Consider the following 23,058-nt stretch of genomic DNA (forward strand, 5'->3'; position numbering starts at 1 on the left):
TTTCTGATCTAGTTCTATTACACCTATCATTACCTTCCACATGAGCAGGCTGTTTCAGTGCAATATGGGATTTACACTGCTGTAGCTGACCAGCATTTAAAATTTTACATTGTGCATTGTTGGACCTTGGGCTGGTGGTGTTGTCTGTAGAGCAGATTAATTGTACTGGTGTAGCCACAGGAGTTTACAAAATAACTGTCCTGGCTTATCTAAATGTCCCTAATGTTACACAAACAGGCAGTATAATTTCTTTGTTACATTTAGAGGAAAAGGAAATAAAGATAACAGCTTTCCAAGTTCTTTTTATGATTTTTTTTTTATTGAATGCTGCCTCCTTTCAGGTTCTTTCATACAAGGAAGGAAGGAAAATGTAATGCCCAAGATCTTTCATGAAGTTAAACTGGAAAATGAGGATTTGCTTGCTCTGCCTCCTGTATGCTTCCAGTGTGAACAAGACCTGACAGTGCACAATTCTCATTAGTGTTCCAGGTAAGGTCTCATGAATCAAAGGGAGGCTGGTTTGGGAAATTCTTGGGATCCTAATGACAGATACAGTGTCATCATTTAGAGAGATGAGAGCACTTTCTCTAGTGCTCACCAAAACTGTTAACAGTCCTCACACTGTTTTCTGCTCTCAGACAATAAAAACATTTCATTGTCAGCTCCTCTGCTTGACAGTGTTTGACCTGTGTGCAGCAGCTCAAAGCAGGGGGCAAGAGAGTGCTCATGGGGAAGATTTCTGAGACTACAGGACAGTAAAAAATGTATGTTACTGGGGGGTAGCCAAGCAGCTGTGAGGGACTGGGGCTGAGATGGTGTTTGTGGCTGTTGCTTGTCATTCTGGTAGATCTAGCATCTAGCAGTAGTCAAAATCATTCAAATAATGAACATGCCATATGAGGGTAACTATTATTCTTGCATCTTTTTAATGGGGGATGAGCGGGAGGGAAAGAGGGGAGAAGTGGAGAAATAAGTGAAGCTAAGTCCTCAGGGATAAAAAAGATTTCACTAAAATGGTTCTTGTCTGAGTTTTCAGTACACCATTAAATGAAAACTTTTCAAAAACGTTTTCCACACAAGAGCAGTCAAGTTAAACCATTTCTTCATGAAGTCCCGATGCATGAAACCATAGGGAAGTACACAGGTGTAATCACAGCATAATAACCTTCCCTTTAACCTCAGCTTTATCTTTCAATATTGTGAGGGTTTGATCTTTTTTTTTGTATGAGGGATTTTTAAGGAGCAGATTAATATTTCTCAGTAGAAATTAAATGCTGTAATAAGTTATTGCTGCTTTGTGTTTTAGTAGATACTGTAAATTTAGGTAAACAGAAAAGCCTCACATCATTTATATAATCTTCTGGGTGGCAGAGAGCTTCCCATCAATGCTCCGCATAACTCAGAGCAGGAACTTGGCCTCACTGCAAAGTTCACAGCTCCTCTGTGTTATAAAAAAAGATGTAAGATTAAATACAACTTAAATCACTTGTTTTTAATGTTGTAAGTTGTTATGGTAGTCTGGGGGCTGCAGGTTTGGGGTGGGGGAGGACCCTGCTGCCATCGCCATCTTCCAGTGCCAGCTCGGGCTTTCTGCAGTTCTCAGTGCTGGGTACCAGTGTGTATTTGTGTCCTGAATCACATCTCAGGTCAGTCAGATCATTTTTCTTAACATCTTTCGTTTACATTTCTTTTTTTCCCCTGAAGCTTTCAGCGTTCGTGAAATATTAGTAATACAAAATCAAGGTGACAGAGTCAATAAATCCTTTTAATCAAGTGCAACGTGTTTTACTGATCACTTAATGGACATCTACCTGCGCGAGGACTTAAATCTTATTTTTGGCAGCCTCCTCCCTGCTCGGCTGGGACTTGACCATTGGGAGCTATTTCTGTCTCTCTTTCCTACCCCTCACTGCCTATGTACAGCCTGTACCCCGCACTGTGTGTGTGCACAGCCTGTACCCTGTGTACATATTTGTGTATATATTTGTGGACAGCCTGTACCCTGTGTATATATTTGTGTACAGCCCATACCCAGCACTGTGTGTACATATTTGTGTAGAGCCCGTACCCCGCACTCTGTGTACATATTTGTATATATTTGTGTATATATTTGTGTATATATTTGTGTATATTTGTGCCCAGCCCCTCCCGGCCCTGGCCGCTCTCTGCCCGTTCCGGGCTCCCCCTCACGGCCCCGGCCCCGCCCTGCCCAGGGCTCGCGCGCCAGGCGCGCTCCCGCTCCGGGCCGCGCGCGCGTCTCGCGGTGCGTCGTAAGAGCGCGCGCCGTGCGCCTGCGCGCGGGCGGGGCGGGCGGGCGCCCCGCGGACCAATGAGCGGGCTCGGCGCGCGGAGGGGGCGGGGCTCGTCCCTCGGTGTTTGGATTCGAACGCGCGGGGTGGCGGCGCAGGCGCGGTGCGCGGAGCGCGGCGCTGCCCCCCAGCGGCGGGGCGCGGCATGGCGGGCGAGGACGCGGCCGGGGCCGAGCCGGGTCCCGCGGGGGGCGCCGCCGCCCCCCCGTCCCCGCCGGGCGAGGACGGCGAGACCCGGCAGCGCTACGAGGAGCTATGCAGGAGCCTCAACATGGACGAGCGCGCCCGCGCCGAGGCCTGGCTGAGCTACCAGAGCATGAGGCGCAACTACACCCTGGAGGTGAGGGGGGGGTGACGGGGCCGCAGCCGGCCCGGGGGGAGCGCGGCGGGACGCGCGGGTGAAGTGCGGAGGGAAGGGACGGCGGTGGAGGCGCGGCGGCCTCTCCCTCGTACCGCCCAGGAATAACCATCGCAATTGGGAGTCATAGCGGCGGAAAGGTGTTAAAAATGGAAGAGCCCCCGTCGCTGTGCTGCTTCGGCTCCCCGCAGCTCGGGCGAGGAGCAGTGCGGTGGCCTAAGCCAGCGCCGCTCCGCAGCAGCGCGGGGCCCGCGGAGATGCCCCGCGCAGGTGTGATCGCATTTGTTCGTTGTGTTTGGGGGGCTTGGCACGGCCCGGGCTGGCGGGTGAAGGGTAAAAGGTAAAGGGTTGTCGCGTCGTTCTTGAAAACAGGAACACGCGGTGACGCGCCCAGGAGCTTCGGAAGCGCCTTTTATCGCTGCCTTCCTATAGCAAAGGTGGCGCTTGTGATAAGCCCCGGCAGTTCCCGGGGCCCCCAGCGCTGCCGCCGGTGACCGGGCGGCTCTCGGGGCAGGGCTCGGTGCTGCGGGGCCGGGGCCGCCCGTGCGGGAAGGAGGAGGCGCTCGGGCAGCGCCGCTGTCACATCGCGGGCGGGCGGCGATGCTCGGGAACGAGCCCTGCCTTGCCCCCGAAGGTGTGCGCTCACCCGGGCCCGTGGCATCACGGAGCCCGACGAAACCGCGGCGTCGGATTCAGTTTGGCCCCTTGTTTTACCCGTCCTTTTTCCCACTGAGGTGTTACTCTTTGATCAAAGACGGAGAATAAAATTTCAAGTGCTCATTAGAATTATTTTCTGTCTTCAGGTACCAGATTGAATAATTGTTCTGCTGTGTAATACGGAGCAAAATAGAAGTGATGTTTTTCTTTTCCTACTGTCTGTTCAGGGTAGAAGAATGTTTTGGCTGCAAGAACTGTAACCTTCTTTTTTTTTTTTTTTTTTTTTGTTACCTTTTTCTTTTAAATTCAAGCAGTACAAAATGCTGTAGAACAATACTAAAATATATTTCCATATACTCAAAATATATTTCACACTCTGAATCAAATGTGAAATTTATAATGGTAGCTAGTAAGTTTACTTTTGATGCAGTTCAGTGTTTCGTGTCTATTTAGCACCTGTTTTGTTGCAGTTAAAAACCCAAAGCACAACAGAAGTCTAAAACAGCGAATCGACTTTCTCACTGGTTGAACTTCATCTGTTCAGGACACAGTGCTTTTCCCTGACGTTGAGGTAGCTGAAGAGCATGTTTTTGTTTTCAGTGCAGTTTTTTAGATGCCTGATGTTTTGATTCACAGGGAAATGACATGCATTGGCTGGCTTGTGCCTTGTACGTGGCTTGCAGGAAAGCGATTCCAACTGTGAGCAGGGGGACAGCAGAAGGAAATTATGTATCCTTAACCAGAATCCTGCGCTGTTCAGACCAAAGGTAACTTTTATTCTTGCTGATTTTTAGACACAAAATCTCAAAGGGTGCTTATCACCTTGTGAAATTGGAAATGGAGAATTAAAGCTAAATGTGTTTCTTGTTTCATGCTTTTGAAGATAGACTTTATATCCCCAGAATGTTTCACTTCACTGCCACAGAAGTAGGACAGCTCCTTTGGCTCAGTACTATGTTCATGAAAACACTGGTTTTTAAAATAAGAAATTGACTTCCTTCACTCAAAGGAGAAAGAAGCCAGTCACTGAAGAACAGTCAATTTTGGGGGTGTGCAGAGTGTGAACTTCTCATGTGAGAAACCATTTGTAGTTCACTGTGAAAATGTTCACAAGATTTATCTCTGTTTTTGCATAAGAAAACCTTACCTTTCACATAATTTTGCTAAAGTCACTAAATGAGGGCAGAATCTGATGAACAAATTTGTGTCAAATGTTTATGTCTGTAAAGTAATAAAGAAAAGCTGCTGAAATAATTGAATTTATTTATTAGCAATCTCATTGTGTTCTAAAAATTACATAGATTATCACAAAATAAAGAATGAATGTTCTTTTGTACTTCTTATCCCATATCCTCTGCTGTTAAGCATTGCTGCAAAAGCATTCCTTTATAAGCTTTTGTTTTCCAAATTAGAAATTCAGGGTATTAAATGTTGATAAATTGGTTCTGTGATCTGGGCTGTCAAGACTAATAACACTGAAAAAGAAGGTGTACATAAAGAAGTAGAAAAGGAATTAAAGCCAAATTTGCAAAGTGCAATTTACTAAATCTTTTTCATACTTTGTAGAATATTCTTAGCATTGTAGATCTTACAGGTTGTTTTATTTAAATTAATAAATTATTCAGAAAAACTATACAAGTCTGATTTCAAATTAATCTAACTGTTGGAGTTGATTTTGTCTTTGTGAGAGTATGCCAGACCTGGGAGTACATGGTTACTGTAGTTATCAGCTCAGGATCTAAAAATATTTCACAAGTTGTCTTAGCTCAACCACGAGAAGGACTGGCTCTGAGTTCATTGTCATGTTTGCAGTGCCACCATTTCGTCAGTAGTTTGGGCAGTAGAAATTTTGTTGAAAATGTAGAATTTATTTCTGCAGGAGGAACAAACAGCCTTTCTGATCTAACCCGTTCGGTATTTACAGCTTGATCGAGTTTTTTAACAAGATGAAGAAGTGGGAAGACATGGCAAATCTTCCATCCCAGTTCAGAGAGCGAACTGAGAGACTGGAGAGGAACTTCACCGTTTCTGCAGTCATTTTTAAGAAGTATGAGCCCATTTTTCAGGACATTTTCAGGTATCCTCAAGAAGATCAACCTCGTCAGCAGAGAGGCAGGAAACAGAGGTGGGTTTCTGTTATTTCCAGACTGATTGTAGAGCATTACTTTAGTGAAAATATAATCAAGTTGCTTGGTTGTCTTAGTTGTATTTTGACTGTATTTTTATAATATCAGAGTTGGTTTGTTCTTGCCTGCAGTAAATTTTTAATCTCTTTTTCAGTTTCAGATCTGACAGGGGCAGGAAATCCTAAAGCCACTGAGTTTCTGATGATTTGGGGGATGGGAGAGAGGGGAGAAATTTCAATCAGCCTGTAGGCAAGGGAAGCACTAGTGTTGTAAAGATGGGAAAGACAGGAAGAATCTGATCCTTTTATGGTCTGCATGGCTTTAGTAACTCATGGTTCTGCTCAGTCTGTTTCACTGCCCAGTAACTCCCATGGATTTCTTCATAGCTGCAGATCTTGTGGATATTTGACTTTATAGTAGAAGCCTTGTTTCTTTTTTCTGTTTGAGGTCCTGTGGAACTGAACTTACTGGCTGAAACGGGGGTTCCAGTTGTGCCTACACTAAACCTCTTTTAGGTTTTGTGCATCTTTCTGTATTTCCTTTAGTCAGGGCTTTGTGGGAAGGGTATAAGATTTTTGCCACACTGTAGTAAAGCTTAGTTTTCTCTTTGAATTAGTGACTCTTGTGTGATGTTTTATCAGTTCTGATTCATTGAGCTCATTGTCTTCTTGCTGTATTTTCCTCCAAAAGACGACAACCATGTACTGTGACCGAAGTTTTCCAGTTTTGTTGGGTCCTGTTTGTCCATGCAAAAGGTAAGGGATCTGAAAGGGATTAAGTGCATCAGACCTAGTTATTAGTCATTGTTTTATATCAGTCCTTAAAACACCCAATAGGTGCAGTGTACGTATAATCTTTATCGTAAGAGCAGACTTAAAGCTTATAAGAGCAGTAGAGAATTTCAGATGTTTTTCTTGATAGTGACTATTGGGAGAAAAGGGAAGGAACAGCAAGGAACTCATTTTACGCTTCAGTTGTTCAGTCACAGCATGTATAGTCTAAAGTCTTTCCTCATCAAATCTGTGTCTTAAAGAGTTTCCACATCCCTAGTCCTTGTTTCAGGTCCTGCTTTGGTGAGTCTTCACTGTGAGTGATGTATAAGTAAGGTAGTGCTTTGGGGAAGGTAAAGACAGGATTGATATTCCATGTCGAAAGAGCATCATTGTAGATCAGATCCACTGATAATGTCCAGTATCTTGATTTTTTTTTCATAATATAATACCTATCAGAGGTATATTATTTTAATATTTTAATTTCTTCAAGGAAAGGGATAAAAGGAAATTTTTTTTGTTTGGGAGTGAGTGGTGGGATGTTTTTTTTGCAAATTTAAAAGTGAATCCATGTGAAGACTCCTACAGTGTGCTATGATTTCTTTAACTGGATGATTTTGAGGCTAGGAGAGTCATCTGTGGTAATATTGAATGGCCTGGCACTAATTTTGTTCAGCACAGAACTTTGTTTACAAAGCCTTTCTTTCAACACTGTGCCCCACTGAAGAGGGTTCCTGGCAGCAGTGCTGGACCCTCAGCACCACATCCCTGCAAAAGTCAGGAAGGGTGTGCTGGGGCACAGGTGCTGCTCTGAGCACTCCATCCTGTGAGGAAGATGCCTTTTTGTAAGGCTGCAAATTCCACCTTATTGGGCAAGAGAAGTCTTTCTAAACAAGTGTGGTGCTTTCAGCCCGAAACACAGCATTTTTTCATCCACTGATCCAGCAGAGTTAGTACTGTACTTATGTCCAGTCAGTCAGGACTTCACTTCCTTAGCACAGGTAAGCAGCTGATCGAGTAAGTAGGTCAGTCTGGAAAATCACAGGTTTTTATTTCCCTTCTGTAAAGTCTGCACTTCTGTGGGAAGATTGGATGGTTGACAAGGTGCAGAGGAACTTTATGGTTCTTCCTGTTGCTAAGTTAGTGACTGATATGTTTGAGTAACTGCATCAGCCATTGACTACATGTTAATTACAAGCAGTTTCAGATATGGTAACTAACCCTCTGGAGAATTCCATGTTGTGATAACACATCCAAGTGAATTTTACAAGGAAAAAGAAAAATTACAGTTCGTAGAAGCTGTAAAGTTACTAAATGATTATTGAAGTGTGGCAGCACTTTAAAAATGCAAACTATTTGTTTGTGAAAGTGTTGACTATTAAGGCATTGGGTGTTGGTGTGAGGTTTTTTTTTGTGCTGTGTGGTTTGGGGGTGGGCAGTAAATCCTTATCACAGCAACCACACAGCAGTGGCAGGCCCAGGCTTGTCTGCTCCTGCAGCCCATTGCCTTCAGTTCATGCACTGCACACTGAGGGAGCCCCTTGTTCAGTGGGACTGCTCTTCAGCAAACTGTTTGTAAGAACTGCTCTTCAAACTCTTTCATTTCTTTCTTTAAAATTGATGGGGGAAGAAAATCTCTGGGTTTTTTATTATTTGGTAGGAAGTTGTGAAAGGGAGCCTTGTTTGAAATGTCAGCAACAAGAAATTACTATGGAACTACTGGTACTGTGAAGTTATATTTATTTCTGTGCTGACAGTAAGTTGTCATGGTTGTGGAATTGATCCTGTGTTATGACAGTTACTTTGAGAATTTTACTGATTAAAGGTTTGCTAACAGTATTTTGGATTTTCATTGCTTTCCTGTGAACCATTAATGATTTGGAAATAACTGATAAGTGGATAAAGTTAATTAAAATTTCATCTAGGATCCATTATTTTAAATAGTTTAAATTATCTTCATTTAAATAATTTTTCTTCTAACAAACATGGAACCAGAAAATAGCACAAATTTCAACAAACTGATATGTCACTGGTAAAAAAATAACAGCATGATTGAGAAAAATTCTCTAATCATATATCCATTTCAGTGTGTTCTAAGTGAGTTTATTACTAGATGATAGATTTCTTCAAGAATTTAAACCTGTTCTTTATAGTAGGCTCAGCTAGGTGATTTGGAGCTTCCCTGAGAAAAAAGGGAGGGTGGAAAGAGTGGAAGAGTCATTAATATTTAAGGAGGAAACATCATGCTGTGCATAAAAAGTAAATTGTGATTTATGTTATTGATTAATTATATAATTTATTTTACTAAACTGTTTAAGCTATGGACACTCCTCTAAAGGAATATCATAAACATTAATGAGTTCAGTAAAGAGTCACATACAGCTCTGATTGTAATCTTTGTAAAAGGTGTTAAAAGAGTGAAGAGGTTACAAGAGTCTTTTCTGCAGGAAAATGAGAGATAAAAAATACTGAATAAACCAGGTCCAGAGATAGGCACATTTACCTCTTCTTTAAAGCACAAGAGAAATGAAGTTATATTTCTTACTGTTTATAGTGAGCATGCCTCCAGCAAATTGTTTTGCAAGAAAACAGATTAAAAAAAAAAAAAAATCTGACTTTGAGTTGAGTACAGGTTTGTTCTGGGAGTGAGGGGCAGGGGCTGAAGGAGGAGGCAGTTTCTAGGCCATCTGAAAACCTGGATCCAACCTTGCCAAAATTAAAGTTATTTGCAGCAATGCAAAGCTGGGGATAGGGGGAAGAGTTGAGGCTCAGAACCCATTCTACCCCTCCCTGGCCTTCAGAGCAGAATTTGCTTGGGGCAGGTGCAGTGGGAATCCAGGGAAGGACGTGGCTGTGCCAGGCAGTGGGGCTGGTGCTGCCAGACTTACAGAAGCAGGATTTTCTTCCTTGGGGCAGCTTGCATTATACAGTTGGTGCTGCTTCAAGTGATTTATTCTCTGCTTAATGAGATTACTGTGAATGAGGGAGCAGCAATAGCTTATTTAGGAACATTTTGGTAAGGTTTGGTTTCAGCACAATATATTTGGGTTCCTTCACAATTGTCGCTTCTGAAAAAGTATTTTACTTTTATATTTGTTAGATGTTGTTGTGAGTCTGCCTTACTGCCTGTGTTGCTATCCAGGTACTTATAGTCACCAAACTGTGTTTCCAAGATTCCATTATTGATTGTAATGCAAACATCAACAGTCTCGTGGTAAAAAGATTCTTAAATCCTTGCTAATTTTATGTCTTATGTCTTTCTAATATTGCAGGAAATTTTCCTATGATCAGTGATGACTTGGTCAATTCCTACCATCTCTTGTTATGTGCTTTGGATCTCGTGTATGGAAATGCTCTGCAGTGTCCTAACCGTAAAGAACTCCTGAATCCTAATTTTAAGGGTATGTTGAGAAAAAGAAGTTGATTTGAAATACACGAGAACTGATGTTTTCTGTATCTGGCTACACAGTTCCATTCCTGTTAATGTATTCCTGTATGTAATAACAGACTACTGAATTTTGTAAATAAGACATTAGGTCAAGAATTTGATGTGCTATGGAAATACTCTTGAAGGAAGTTCCAGAGTAATACTTTGAGTTAATGAGGGTTTATTGTCAGTAAAAAAGTGCATAAAGACACAGCCATCCCTGGACACAGTAAGATTGGAATGGTCTGTGGTGCAGTTTGGAAAGACCCAGGACACAGATAGGAGATTTGTTTCTCTCTCATTTATGGATTGCTGCTGTTCTCTTTGTGAAGAGAGTGGAAGTGTAGATTGACTTGATAACCACAAATTCAAATGAATGGTGAGAAGTTGCCTTTGAATTTCTGATGTAACTCTTCCCAGGCTTGCACTTCATTTTCAGTTCTGTACAGGACTGAACAAGTGTAGTGCTTCGGATGTGACCTGGGACCATTATCTCAAATAAATATTGTAGTTCACCAGTGTTTGATTTTTTTTCTTATTAGAATTGATACATGTAATTTTTTCTGTTTATCATTCAGTAACTAATGTTTTTAAATCTCTGACTCAAAATTTACTTTTGATAACATTACTGGGCATTGTGTAGTTCTTTCTAGAGAACTAATTAGTTTTCTGTTTTAATTTCATATTACCTTGACTACACAGCATTGAAGAATTTAAATTTAATAAGAAAGCAGGATATGGATTTGCAAAATTAAATCATACAGTGTTCTGAATTGTAGGTCTACCTGAAGACTTCCATAGTAAGGATTATAAAGTATCATCTGATCCTCCCTGCATCATTGAAAAACTGTGCTCTTTACATTATGGATTAGTTTTAGAAGCAAAAGGTATAAAGGAACATTTTTGGAAGCCATATATTCGGAAGCTTTTTGACAAAAAGGTTGGTCAGTAAATTTGTAATTAGAAAAATCTCTCCTGACTTGTTACCTTCAAAACCTTTATAAGAAATGAAATGCCCATCCTTTGTTCTTAAATGTCTTACAGCTTTTGAAAGGAAAAGATGAAAACCTGACGGGATTTCTAGATCCTGGGAACTTTGGAGACAGCGTGTAAGTCCCTGTCTGTGGTTTGGTTTGCAGGAGTGCCCCTCTGTGGCCCAGCTGTTCCCTGACCTGAGCACTGGTAGCAGCCATGCCTTGTGTGTTCAGAATGGCCATCCAGCACTGCCTTCCTGTTCTGCCAGTGCTGGGTCCTGCTTGGAAGAGGAACAGTGCTTCAGGGTGGTGTTACCTGATGTCTGCCTTTATGCTTATGTTTCTCTTTCCTGGATTTTTTGTTTGTGTGTAACTCAGAGTTATTATGAAAAAGCTGTTGGGAGCACATTCAGTAGGAAGTGGGAGGAAAAAAAATGGGTTTGGTGGTGTTTAGAGATGTTTATGTGTAGGACTTACTTTCTTTTAATGATATAAAAATGGTTCAGTGTATTTTATGGTACGATGCTGAGGAGTTTCCAGGAAATAGGAGTTCTCAGTGTTTTATTGTGTTCTTCCTGCAGCTGGATAAATGGCAGGGCATCACATACAAAGGGAAAATAATGTCCTTGCCACTGTAGATCTTAAAGGAGCTTCAGTCAGGGTCAAAAGAAATTTGAAGTAGACTTCCCCCAGGCCAGAACTGTGTTCAGTGTGTGAGCAGATGAACAAAGCAGTCTAAATAAAGGGGGTTTGTGTGCCTTTCCTTTCTGCTGTAGCAAGGCCATCAACAAGGCCTATGAGGAGTACGTTCTGTCAGTGGGAAACCTCGATGAGCGAATATTCCTTGGCGAGGATGCAGATGAAGAGATTGGAACTCTCACGAGGTGCTTGAACACACCTTCAGGACTGGAAACAGCTGAGAGGGTACAAGTGAAGCATAATTTGCAGCAGCATTTTGACAGGGTGAGTATGGCATGGTCTGTGTTGCTGTTTTTATATGCCACCCTCCCTGGCTGCTATTAGAGACAGAAATAAAACACACGTCAGAGTGTGGGGAGAAAATGGGTGGAGTATTGGGAGCTGGACTTCATGGTGAAGAATGTAATGTATTTGTTAAAAGAAGTTACTGTGTGGTTAGGTAATTAGAAGATGCATTGACTTTGCTTTGTTCTAATTGAAGGGATATCCTTAATGTTACATTATTTTAATGTGATATCTTGATCTGATGCAAATAAACTAAAATGCTGATCAGAAGGACTTCTCATGTTGAAGGTTAAACTTGCTGAAAGGAAGCCCTGGCACAGTATACTTTTGCTATGAGCTACAGCTAGCTTTGTTGCTTAGGCTAGGAAGAGATACTGGGATTTAGGAGGGATTTTTGAGATTGGTCTAATTGTTTCACACTCAATTCCAGCACCTGCATTTCAGCATAGATCACATCCCCTCTGTTTATACACAACTGTTTGATACAAACATCTGAGCACCACAGACAAATTCTTCATTGCTCTTACCTGAGTCATGGTCTGGTTTGGGCTGTTTGATTAGGAGCCATTTTTTTTTCCATAACACAGAGTAAGAATTCTGCAGATTGATGTTTCTGGGTTATAACCTTTATCAAAGTTTATAACAGAGTGCATATGTATATGTGGTTATCTTTTTATTTTCAGTCCAAATCACTGAGGATCACAACCCCCCTTACTGGCCGCAAGTATATTAAAGAGAGCAACCCATATGTGACACCTGTTTCCATAGCAACCTACAGCCTGAGCCGTCTGCACACGATGCTGGCAGGGCTGAAAAATGCCCCCAGTGAAAATCTGGAGCAAATACTCAGGTAAATTTGGTGTATAGCCAAATAATCCTGCTTGCTATTCTAGTTTTAATAGCAAACATTCATGCTGAAGAGTGTAAATTAAAAGGTGAGCCAGTCCTTTACTAATGGAGTAAAATGGAATCCAGAGAGACATTTACATTTTGAAGGACTGTTCTCTTTATTTAAATTCATCTGTCCCTAGAGATTGATGAATATCCACCATTTAAAACCCAGCAGATCTGGGATTCTCTAACCACAAGCTGCCATATAAAATTTTCAACACTTTTCTTCCTGCTTAACAAATGGCACTACCTAGGAAATCGCTCCATACTGTAGGAGATGCAAACCAAGCTTTATTCTCCATGTGGATAAACTGTTTTGCAGTTAGATACATTTGGGTCTGTTTGTATTGCTGTGCAATATATTTCCATTTTTTATGCTTTCAGCATATAAAAAAATAGGGTGGTTTTGGTCTTAGTAGGAATAGTATATTGAAAATGTTTAGTTTTTATTTTCAGGTCATGCTCCAGAGATCCTTCTCAATCCATTGCAAACAGAGTTAAAGAAATGCATGATGTGTACTGTCAGAGCACTCAGTCTGAAGGAGAATTCAGTAATTTTTCCAAAGGTGGGAAACATTTTACTTACCCATAAAATGCATGCACATCCATCTCTTATAATGAAGTTTTACATACAGGTTATACTTTAGCACAAGTGTCTTTTCTACTTCTCTTGCCTTTTCCTGTGTTCTTAAGACATAGCAAATTTCAGTGCTCTGTAAAATTTTATAATCAGCCTTAGCTTGAATCACTGGAATTTGATCATACTTTAGTCACTAAAGAAGTGAAATGAAAAGGACTTTTAAGTGTACCACTTTTTCTCTCAAGTAGAAGATTATTAGTGATGGCATGGATTTCTGTGCTGGTAAGGAAAATCTGAGTAACTGTAGACTTTAAAAACCCAACAGCAACATTGGCTTACATATGAGGATGGATTAGTACAGGTATTAAAATCCTGCCAGTATAAACACAAAAACATGATTTGCAAAGTTGTCTTGATAGCTGAAGTGTCTGAAGATGGATTGAAGATAAGGAAGGTGCTCTTGACCTTGTTTCTTAATAAGGCCTTCCTTTGTTCTTGTCAGCTTAGTTGCTTCACTGCTTTTTGTTGCACAGTGCAAGCTGGACCCATAGAGGTGCATTTTTGAATTTGCATTGTGTCTATTATAGCAACATTAAGGATTGTTCTTATTCCTGGTGATGTAATACTGGTACCCAAAATCTGGGTTCAGTAGCAAGTTACTCTGCTCTGCATTCACAAGTCAGTGCAGTGTAGGAGAAGGATTCCTACATTAACTTGAAATGTACTGTTTTAGTTCTGAAAGTATTGTATCCACAGCAGCACAGAAATCCACACAAGCTACTGTTGCATTTCTGTATCTGAAGATGAAGAATATAATACTTTTTTCTTGCATTTTACAATATTGCTTCTATTTAAATTTCCTGCAGATGTTGCTAGTAAACATTTTCGCCTTGCTGAGGTGCTCTACTACAAGGTCTTGGAGTCAGTCATTGAGCAAGAGAGGAAGAGACTGGGAGACACTGACTTATCTGTAAGGAAAACTAATCAAAGGGTTCCTCACTTTTAAAGTTGGATCTGCAAAAAAAAGAACACAGGTGTAGAGCAGAATTGTCAGCTATTTAAAATGAGGGTAAATCTCTGAGAAGAACCCTGTAAGTACACCTGAATGGAAGAAAAAAGGTTCAAGAAATTGTGTTTGCAAACACAAAGATAGATGAAATTTTTAATGGCTCTTTAATTTTTAATGAGCCATTTTAAAGATGGTTCATTTTGAACTCAGTTCTGTCCCTTAAAAAATAGCTTCAGTTTTTATTAGCTTGAGAATCTTGCTGTTGAGACAATAAAAATTGTTTTATTGTTCTATAGTTACACTGTAAAATAAGCTTTAAAATTTGCAACTCTTGCAGGCAATACTGGAGCAAGATGTGTTTCACAGGTCTCTGCTGGCATGTTGCCTGGAGATCATTACCTTTACGTACAACCCACCTGGAAACTTCCCTTTCGTCACTGAAATATTTGACATTCCAGTTTATCATTTTTACAAGGTAATGTGTTTGATAGCTAGAAATGCTTACAAAGTCATGAGTGCTCATTGACCTGTATGACAACCTGGGATTGAGTCATAGTAATGCAGCCTTCGTGTTTCTAGTAGTCTCTTCTTCCTTAAAAATCAAGTATTGGAATCAGAGCTTTGTTTAAGAACAAATCTATGAAACAAGTACATTATGTTGATCCTAATTATCCACTGCACAGGTAATTGAGGTTTTCATTAGAGCAGAGGACGGCCTTTGTCGGGAAGTGGTAAAACACCTGAACCACATTGAAGAGCAGATCCTGGAGAGTATGGCATGGAAACAGGGATCTGTACTGTGGGACAGGATCAGAGAGAATGAAAACAAAGTTCCCACTTGTGAAGAGGTGAGCACATCTTTCTGTGTGTTACGTAGCTTTCATAATCAGACGGGATGGCAGAGAGACAACTGTGCCCTGAAGGAGAGGCCTTACATGTCCCAGTAGCAGTTCCACCATCCCAGCCCATCAGCGCAGGCAAAGCAGCGAGTGCAGTGTGCTCTGGCCTGGTCAGAGCCACCTCTGTGGAGACATCTGCAACAGAGACAGGCAGCAGAGATGATTCTCATGCAGTATTTTATTGATGTAGCAAAACAGTGAACAGAATGGTCAAGCAGGGAAGGTTTGGACCAGTAACTCTTGGAAAGATTTTTAGACAAGAAATGTAGTAAAAAGTGCACACAGTAGCCATGGAAAGACTGTTACAGTGTGTATCTTCCAGAGCAGCATCGTCATAAATCACTACTGGTTTTGTTGGGCTTAGGGTAAGTTTGTAACTTTTTTTGTTATTTTTCCACAAAGTTTTGCTGTTCAAAATATGTAGTGTAGCAGCTCTTAAAAATTTGCTATGTAGTTAATATGTGATACAGACACTCTAACAAAAGGATAAATATTTTAGGTAATGCCTCCTCAGTACTTTGAGAGATCTGCTGGGAGCAGTGTTGTGGGTTCACCATTGACACCACGGCGAATAAATGAGGTTCGTGCTGAAAGCGGAGGGCTGGGAAAAGGTGAGATTTTCTAGAGCAGAACGTGCTGTACATTGCTTACTTGGATTGAATCATGTAAGGGAGGAAGCTGCTTTAATGCCACCGTAGAGTTAGCTGTAAACACACTGGTGAAGGGCATTGCAGCTCATAGAGTTGCATCAGAGGTCAAAACTGATGGATTGATCCTATCAGTGTGAACAGTACTGCTTTTATAGGGTGTTATTAGGTGATGGATATGAACAGCATGTGTCTGTGTGTGTTAAACTGTATTTATACACGCACACACTCTAGCTTCCACTCTAATTGGTTTGCTTTATTGTTCTACTGGAAAAGAAACCCCACTATATATATGTGACATTTCAAACGTTTTCCACTAGAAAAAATAAAATATAATGTATGAGCTTAGAAAAATATTAAATACAGCATTACTGAAGATTAAGTCATCTCTAAAAGCCATCTGTACTTTTAAAAAATTTTTCCTGAAGAGCTTTGCATGACATATTTTGGTTTGCATTAGATTTCCACCGCCTTGTAAAACAAAGGATTATAAAACAAGAGTTAAATAGATATCTCTGTGTGTGTTTTTCCTCCCCAGGCCTCTCCTCCCCTCCAGCCAGCCTGTATGACAGGTACAGCTCTCCCACAGCCAACCCCACGCGGCGGCGCCTGTTCGCTGACAATGACGGTGCCCCCGAGGGTGGCACGGCCGTCAGGGTGCCCCCACAGCCCGTGGTGAGCACGGTGCCAGTGCAGAACATGAGCCCTGAGGCTGTGTCTGTGACCCCTGTGCCCGGCCAGACCCTGGTGACAGTGGCAACGGCCACTGTGACAGCCAACAACGGGCAGACGGTGACAATACCTGTGCAAGGTGAGGGAAATGCTGCTGCTCAACCATTCAGGCTTGTTCCCATCAGGGGATTAGAACACAGCCAGGGAGAACTGCATTAGTATGGAAACTTTACTTCATTATCTTCTCATCTCGTAATGAAGTTTCCAAAGTATTTTGATTAAACAATTTCATGTATAATATATTAAATGTCTAGTTATAAGTAGCTAATAAAAGAAGTACTGAATTATTTTTAAAAACTCAACGCCCCCCCCCCCCGCCCCACACACACATCCCCCACACAGCTTGCTCTTATTTCAGGCTTTTTGTTACATTACAGGTATTGCCAATGAAAATGGAGGAATAACTTTCTTCCCAGTCCAAGTAAATGTAGGTGCCCAGCCCCAGGCTGTGTCTGGGCCCATGCAGCCTCTGAGTGCCCAGACTCTGGCTGGCACCCTGAACCCTCAGATGGCTGGGGCAGCCCTGCAGCTGCCAGGCCAGCTAACAGTGCAGCAGATCTCCCCTGGAGAGCAGAGACAGACCCAGCACCTCAGTGCCACAGCCGTCAGGCCTCGCAAGATGGGCTCACTTGCACTCTTCTTCAGAAAGGTACTTCTTGATCTAAGTTTGCTTTGCTTAGTTCTTATTTTGGTAAACTTGCAGTAATTTTAAAAATACACATTTACTGGCTGTAATAATGAGGGCATATTGCATTTAATATTCATACACACCTGAAGAGTGGTTTTCTCCTGCAGGCCACTTCTCACTAGCAAAGGAGTGTACTGGGCACACCAGGATGTGGAAATAGATTCTGTACTTGGCCAGCAGGCTCATAAAGGTGTCCCTTTTCTTGAAGGCTCTTCAAAAGAGAGGGCTTAACTTTTGAGACTTTCTGGTTTATTCAATACAGGGGTTGCTGTGGGCAATGCAGTGCCCTTTCCATGCTCAGGACACCTTAGAATTTAAGCTTCAAACAATTGTTTTCTTAGGTCTGACATCAGTACTGAGAATGTCTGTGCCTTGTACGCAAAACAGTTAAATTTGAATTTAGTTATTCTCTTGGCTTAGCATTTGCACAAGCTCTACAGGTGTGCAAGTCTGAGCTACTCTTTTGCTGGGTGAGAAGAGCAGCGTTGCTGTGGCCCTGAGCACAGTGTCCCATGTCACAGGTGTATCACTTGGCCAGTGTTCGTCTGAGGGACCTCTGTGCCAAACTGGATGTGTCTGATGAGCTGCGCAAAAAGATCTGGACTTGCTTTGAGTACTCCTTGGTGCACTGCCCTGAAATCATGATGGACAGACACCTGGATCAGCTGCTGATGTGTGCCATCTACGTCATGACTAAGGTAAAGTGGGAGCAAAGAAAAAGCAGACAAAAATCTCCTTTAATACTTAATATTCCCAGTACTACTTCCTCAAAAAGCCCCACACCAACAAACATACACAACCACCCCAAGCCAAACAAACAACCCAATGACCTGCGGAAAAAACTGAACCTTTTCTGTGCATCCCCCTTAGGTCACTAACGAAGACAGATCATTCCAGAACATCATGCGCTGCTACCGGACACAGCCGCAAGCCAAGAGTCACGTGAGCACAGTCACTATTTAACCTTGTGGGATCTGGTTTATTAAATGCCATCATTCTATTTTAGGAACAGATCACTTGGTAAAGCAATACCTAGTGTTAAGGGGATGCAGTCTGTGAACCATTCACAAAAGATAGTGGTCATATCCAAATCCTGCACTACTGAAAGCTTTTTATACTAAACTGTACCTAAAATAGAAAATGTTCTTTACTTAAAACTGAAGGAGGCAGTGCCCATGGGCTATTACTCCTCGTAGGAGGCTGTATTTTGCCCTGCAAGAAGCAGTTTGGTGCAACAGTGTTGTTCTGTCAGCAGACATGTTGTGCAGGCAGTAGTTCCCTGGCAGGGGGACTGCTGCAGCGTGCCCTGCTCACGCTGCTCCCTGTCCCTGCAGGTCTATCGCAGTGTCCTCATCAAGGGCCGCCGCCGCCGCCGCCACTCGGGCAGCAGTGACAGCAGCAGCCAGCAGAACTCCCCCACAGACAGGAGCAAAGACAGGAACAAAGAAAGAAGTGAGTGATTCCAAATGCCAGGTGTTTGGGTTGAATTCCATTTCCAAACTCTGTGCGTAAATGAAGAGTCAGATTTTGTGTTGTTTCACCCCAAACAGTTCCTCCTTTGGTAAACTTAGACACAATTAAGAATACATTGATAACATTTAAGAGTTGCTCTAACTCAAGGTTTTTATTGCACCCACTCTTGACAGTTTCAAATCCCTCCCCACATGCACTTACCTTGGGAATTTGCTGTGCTGGCCTGAGCTCTGAGTTCAGCTCACACACCAAAGAACTTTGGAGTCTTTGCAGAATGAGGGCTAGCCCAGGTTCACAGCTACTCTTATCACAACCAGAGAGCTGCAGCAGTTTCTTTTGTAGCACTGACTGTCTGCAGAAATAGGAACACCACCCACAGCATTGATTTCAGTGTAGCTGACAGCTCTGGAGATTCTTCCCTTGATATGTGAACTGACACATTTTCCTTGAATTAACTTTTATAAAGGAAACCAAAGAGGTGATGCTGTGTATTCCTACCCACAGTTTTCAAGGTATTTAATAGATGATGGATGGTATATGCAGTAGGTATTTATATTTTCTGTCAGAGGGAGTGGCAGGGAGGGAAGGCAAAAAAAATACATATATTTTGCAACTTCCCACATTAACTTAGCAGGAAGTATGGCCAAGCCAAATATTTCTCCTACTGACAGAAAAAGACTACCATTCTTTACTTGAAATGGAGCCAGGCAGCAACAAGAAAGAGCTCCTGCTAAAAGTATAACACAAATGCTGAAAAATGGAGTTTCAGCTCTTTTTATATCATGCAATTCAGCTCCTACAGCAAATCCCTTGCAGTTTATGCAGTAAGAAGTTAGAAATCAACAAAGTTTTTGTGTAAGGGATAACGCTCAGGGATCAAAGCAGGCAGAGCGCTGGTGGCAGCGAGTTCCCGGTCTCTGTTTGCCGAGGGTGGCTGGCTGTGTGCCCGCGGGGCTGGCAGTGCCCGAGCCCTGAGCCGTGGCTGTGCCCCGCAGGCAGCCGTGACTCCAGCCCGGTGATGCGCTCCAGCAGCACCCTGCCCGTGCCCCAGCCCTCCAGCGCGCCCCCGACCCCCACGCGCCTCTCCGGCCCCAACAGCGACACCGAGGAGGAGGAGCGCGGGGACCTCATCCAGTTCTACAACAACGTCTACATCGAGCAGATCAAGGACTTTGCCCTCAAGTACACTTCAAATGCAGTAAGTCATATTCTGTGCTTTTTCCTAATAAGCAGAGCTTTATCTTCTGACCACGCAGTGAAATTTCCTTAAATTAAAAAATACTAATCTGGCCGAATAACGCAACAAAACTTGCATTTGTTGTCCATTGTGCGGTACCATGCGTGTGGAAAAGCCTTGCTGCAGTGAGCCCTGAGCTCAGGCTGCAGCTGCAATGTCTCTGTTCTCTCCAAGCAGACAGACTCCCCCCCGCTCTCGCCGTACCCGTTCGTGCGCCTCGGCTCCCCCCGCAGAGTGCAGCTCTCCCAGCACCACCCGCTGTACATCTCACCACACAGAAATGAGTCTGCCCTCTCTCCCCAAGAGAAAATATTCTACTACTTCAGCAGCAGCCCCTCGAAGGTGAGACTAAAGGCTTTCAGTTTGATTTTTTAAATCGTTAACTCTGCTTGTTGTTTTTGGTAGTGAAATTAGAGCAGACTCTGCGACATGAAGTTTTGTTTACTTTGTCCAACACACACATCATCACCTAATGCTCATCAAACTGCCAGTGCAGCTGCCACAGCTGTAGGGCTGGATGGGCCTTTGAGCTCCGCATGCAGTTACAAACTCCCTTGAGTTTAAGACTTGTTCCGGTAAGGGAAAGACCAGTACAGTGATGAAAACAATACCTTGGTACAGTACAGATTTCCACAAAGAGCCTGTCCAGTGCCCCTGCACTGCGTTTAACAACAGTTCACATCATAATGGGGCAGTCACAAAATAGTGAGAGCTAATCCTTCTTCTGCCCCCTCCTCCCTCCAGAGGCTAAAGGAAATCAACAGCATGGTTCGAACTGGAGAAACGCCCACAAAGAAGAGAGGCATCCTCTTGGAAGATGGAACTGAAGCCCCAGCCAAGCGAATCTGCCAGGAGAATCACACGGCTCTGTTAAGACGACTCCAGGACGTAGCGAATGACCGAGGGTCCCACTGAGCCTGCACAGCTCCTCCCTCCCTGTCTGTGCTGAGCCTGGGCCAGGGAATGAGGGAGGACAGCTCTGGGGACAGGCAGGATCCACCTCAGACCTGCAACACAACCCCAGGCCCTGCTTAACCTCTTCAGAAGGCAAGTGACCCCTCCCCAGCCTTGCCTGGAGAACACATCCCTAACCCAGCCGTGGACCTTGCAGCAGGTATTTACAGCTTTGCTTTGCTCTAGTCAGTGCTTCACCCTTGTCAGCTGTGGCCAGACAGGTCCAGGTGCCTCAGCATGGAGCCCTGCACCAAGGCACCCACAGACAGTGTCAGGGTTGCTCACTAACCCCCTCACAATCTAACAGCTTAGGAGTAACATTCTCACACAGTCCAGTTCTTCTTACAAAGGGACAAGGGGCACGTTTTGAGCCCTGCAGGAAGCTGGATGAATGGACTCTGTCCAGATTCAGGATGTTCCACGTACCTTTGAGAAGCAGCACAGTGTTGAGCTTTAATGTGTGGTCCTTTGCTGTACCAAGGGAGGTGATTGTGTTGATTGGTTTGAGCTGTGCAATGTTTGAAAGCGAACTCATGTTCCCAAGGTGACACTTGGGATGGGGGTGTGAAGCATCATGTTTAAAGCAGGTGAATTTTGCTGTATATTTGCAATGGCACTTTCTAAATGTGAATAGTTTTTGCAAAGGCCGACTTCAGCTGTCTTTCTGTACTGAAACAATTTGACTTTTGTATTTATTTCAATCTGACATCCCATTGCTCTTCTTGTCAGCAAATGGCATTAAGAATTCATTGTAACTCAGTGCAAATGCAGCAATGAATGCAGGAAGCCAGGGATGTGTGCTTTTTTTCAAGGAATTTTATATGCTCGTTGCTTTTCTTGATAGTCAGGCACTGAAGTCCTTGCTCACTCAGCAGCAGGAACCTGGTGCCCATCTCCTAAAACATACACTTAGATATTTCGTTGGTTTAAAGGACAGGGCTTGGCAGATTGCTTTTGTGTTTTGGTTTTTGTAAAAGGCCTAAACCAGGCTGCCTGGGAAAAATCCCTCCCCTCCTACCACAATCAGCAGGTGCTGCACATAAACTTACCACTTGTTTTCATTTAAAATAGGTCCAAAATACCAAGAGTTGCTAGGAAAGCATCCACCCTCTCCCACAGTACAGGATGCCAGTCCTCTGCTAGGGAGGGGGTGTTCTTCATGTAAAATGTGGCACACTCAGGTTCCAGAAGGCTTTCTGAGGAAGCAAAAGCTAAAAGCCCTGTTTTCAGTCATTCCTGCCCATCTGAAGAATAGTAAAATGTAAGACTTAACTCCACTATAAATTCAGCTGAAGTAAAATAAAAATGTTTTTCTTACCTGCATAACAAAAGCTGAAGTCCAGAAGTTGTGTAGATGTTTCTGTAAAAATATTTATGGAAGTGTCAGACAATTCTTGTTGTTACTATGTTCCATTAACTTCACTTTGTATGAAAATATTGCAATTGTATTTTTCAATAAAGACTTTATAGACTCTCAGTTTCCTGTTTGTGTGTGAAAAGCACTGTATGTGCAAAGCTAGAAAGTCTGCAGTAAGGACTTCAGTCCTTCACTACAATTAAAGGTTTAAAAATAAATAAATGATCACATCTTAGTCACACCACAATGGAAAGGATTTACTCCTGCTCTGGTTTAGTCTCTGTAGTTGTTCCATGTGTGTCCCCCTCTGCTGCTCCATCAGAAGGCACCAGGCAGGGCCTGGGAGTGCCAGCAGTGCCAGGGAATGCCCCAGCTCCAGCTGCTGCTCCCTTGGCAGAGCAGGAGGAGGAGGAGGAGGGTGGCTGCCTCACTGCACAGCACTGGGGGGCTCCAGAACAATCTGCCCTTTCTGCAGGAGCTTTTAACACAAGATCTCACACAAACAGTGACAGCAGAATCACTTCCTGTGTGCTGGGTACTCACATTCCCACTGAGGGGAATTTCTAAACATTCTTAGGTAGTTAAGAACAGCTCTGACCACCACTGCCTGGTGCCCTATTTGTACAGCTACAGCTGCACTGGTTGTCCTCTGCCTTTTTACCTAGGGGGCCTGAGACTATTTCATCAACTGCTGCTCCTCTCCCTTTCTGAAAACAAGTTGTTAAGTTGCCCTCAGCTGTAACTAATAACAAAGACAGAACTTGCAGTTTCTACTTTGAAGAAAATGCTAAAAAAAAACCCAAAAAAACTTCAACAAAGGTGTTCCAAAGGAAAAAAAAAAAAAGAGTATAAACTTTTTATATTAAAAAAGAAATCTGAAGTGGCTTCAAATAATGTCTTTCATGACTTAGAAGAGTTTGGTTGGAATCTAACTGAAACCTCAGCAGAAAACTCCACTGGTTTAAGTTACAGATGCCTTGGAAATG

General features: G+C 42.9%; 2 protein-coding genes across 2 annotated transcripts in view; one reads left to right on the top strand and one right to left on the bottom strand.

The window, feature by feature from the left end:
• The window catches only part of AKTIP (AKT interacting protein), a 67,733-nt gene that overhangs the window by 29,423 nt on the left and 15,252 nt on the right, over window positions 1-23,058 (bottom strand). The window lies entirely within an intron of this gene.
• On the top strand, window positions 2,440-22,192 carry RBL2 (RB transcriptional corepressor like 2). The gene is made up of 22 exons (XM_059857105.1): window positions 2,440-2,649; window positions 3,961-4,091; window positions 5,249-5,449; window positions 6,141-6,205; window positions 9,493-9,621; window positions 10,427-10,587; window positions 10,692-10,756; window positions 11,398-11,584; window positions 12,289-12,455; window positions 12,953-13,062; window positions 13,943-14,046; window positions 14,423-14,560; window positions 14,769-14,933; window positions 15,484-15,595; window positions 16,170-16,442; window positions 16,741-17,012; window positions 17,573-17,749; window positions 17,922-17,993; window positions 18,386-18,503; window positions 19,520-19,722; window positions 19,939-20,103; window positions 20,506-22,192. The coding sequence occupies exons 1-22, from the start codon at window positions 2,455-2,457 to the stop codon at window positions 20,674-20,676; spliced, it is 3,381 nt and encodes a 1,126-aa protein (XP_059713088.1). The 5' UTR covers window positions 2,440-2,454; the 3' UTR covers window positions 20,677-22,192.

The sequence above is a fragment of the Haemorhous mexicanus genome, chromosome 12, assembly GCF_027477595.1.
Source record: "Haemorhous mexicanus isolate bHaeMex1 chromosome 12, bHaeMex1.pri, whole genome shotgun sequence".
Taxonomy (NCBI): domain Eukaryota; kingdom Metazoa; phylum Chordata; class Aves; order Passeriformes; family Fringillidae; genus Haemorhous; species Haemorhous mexicanus.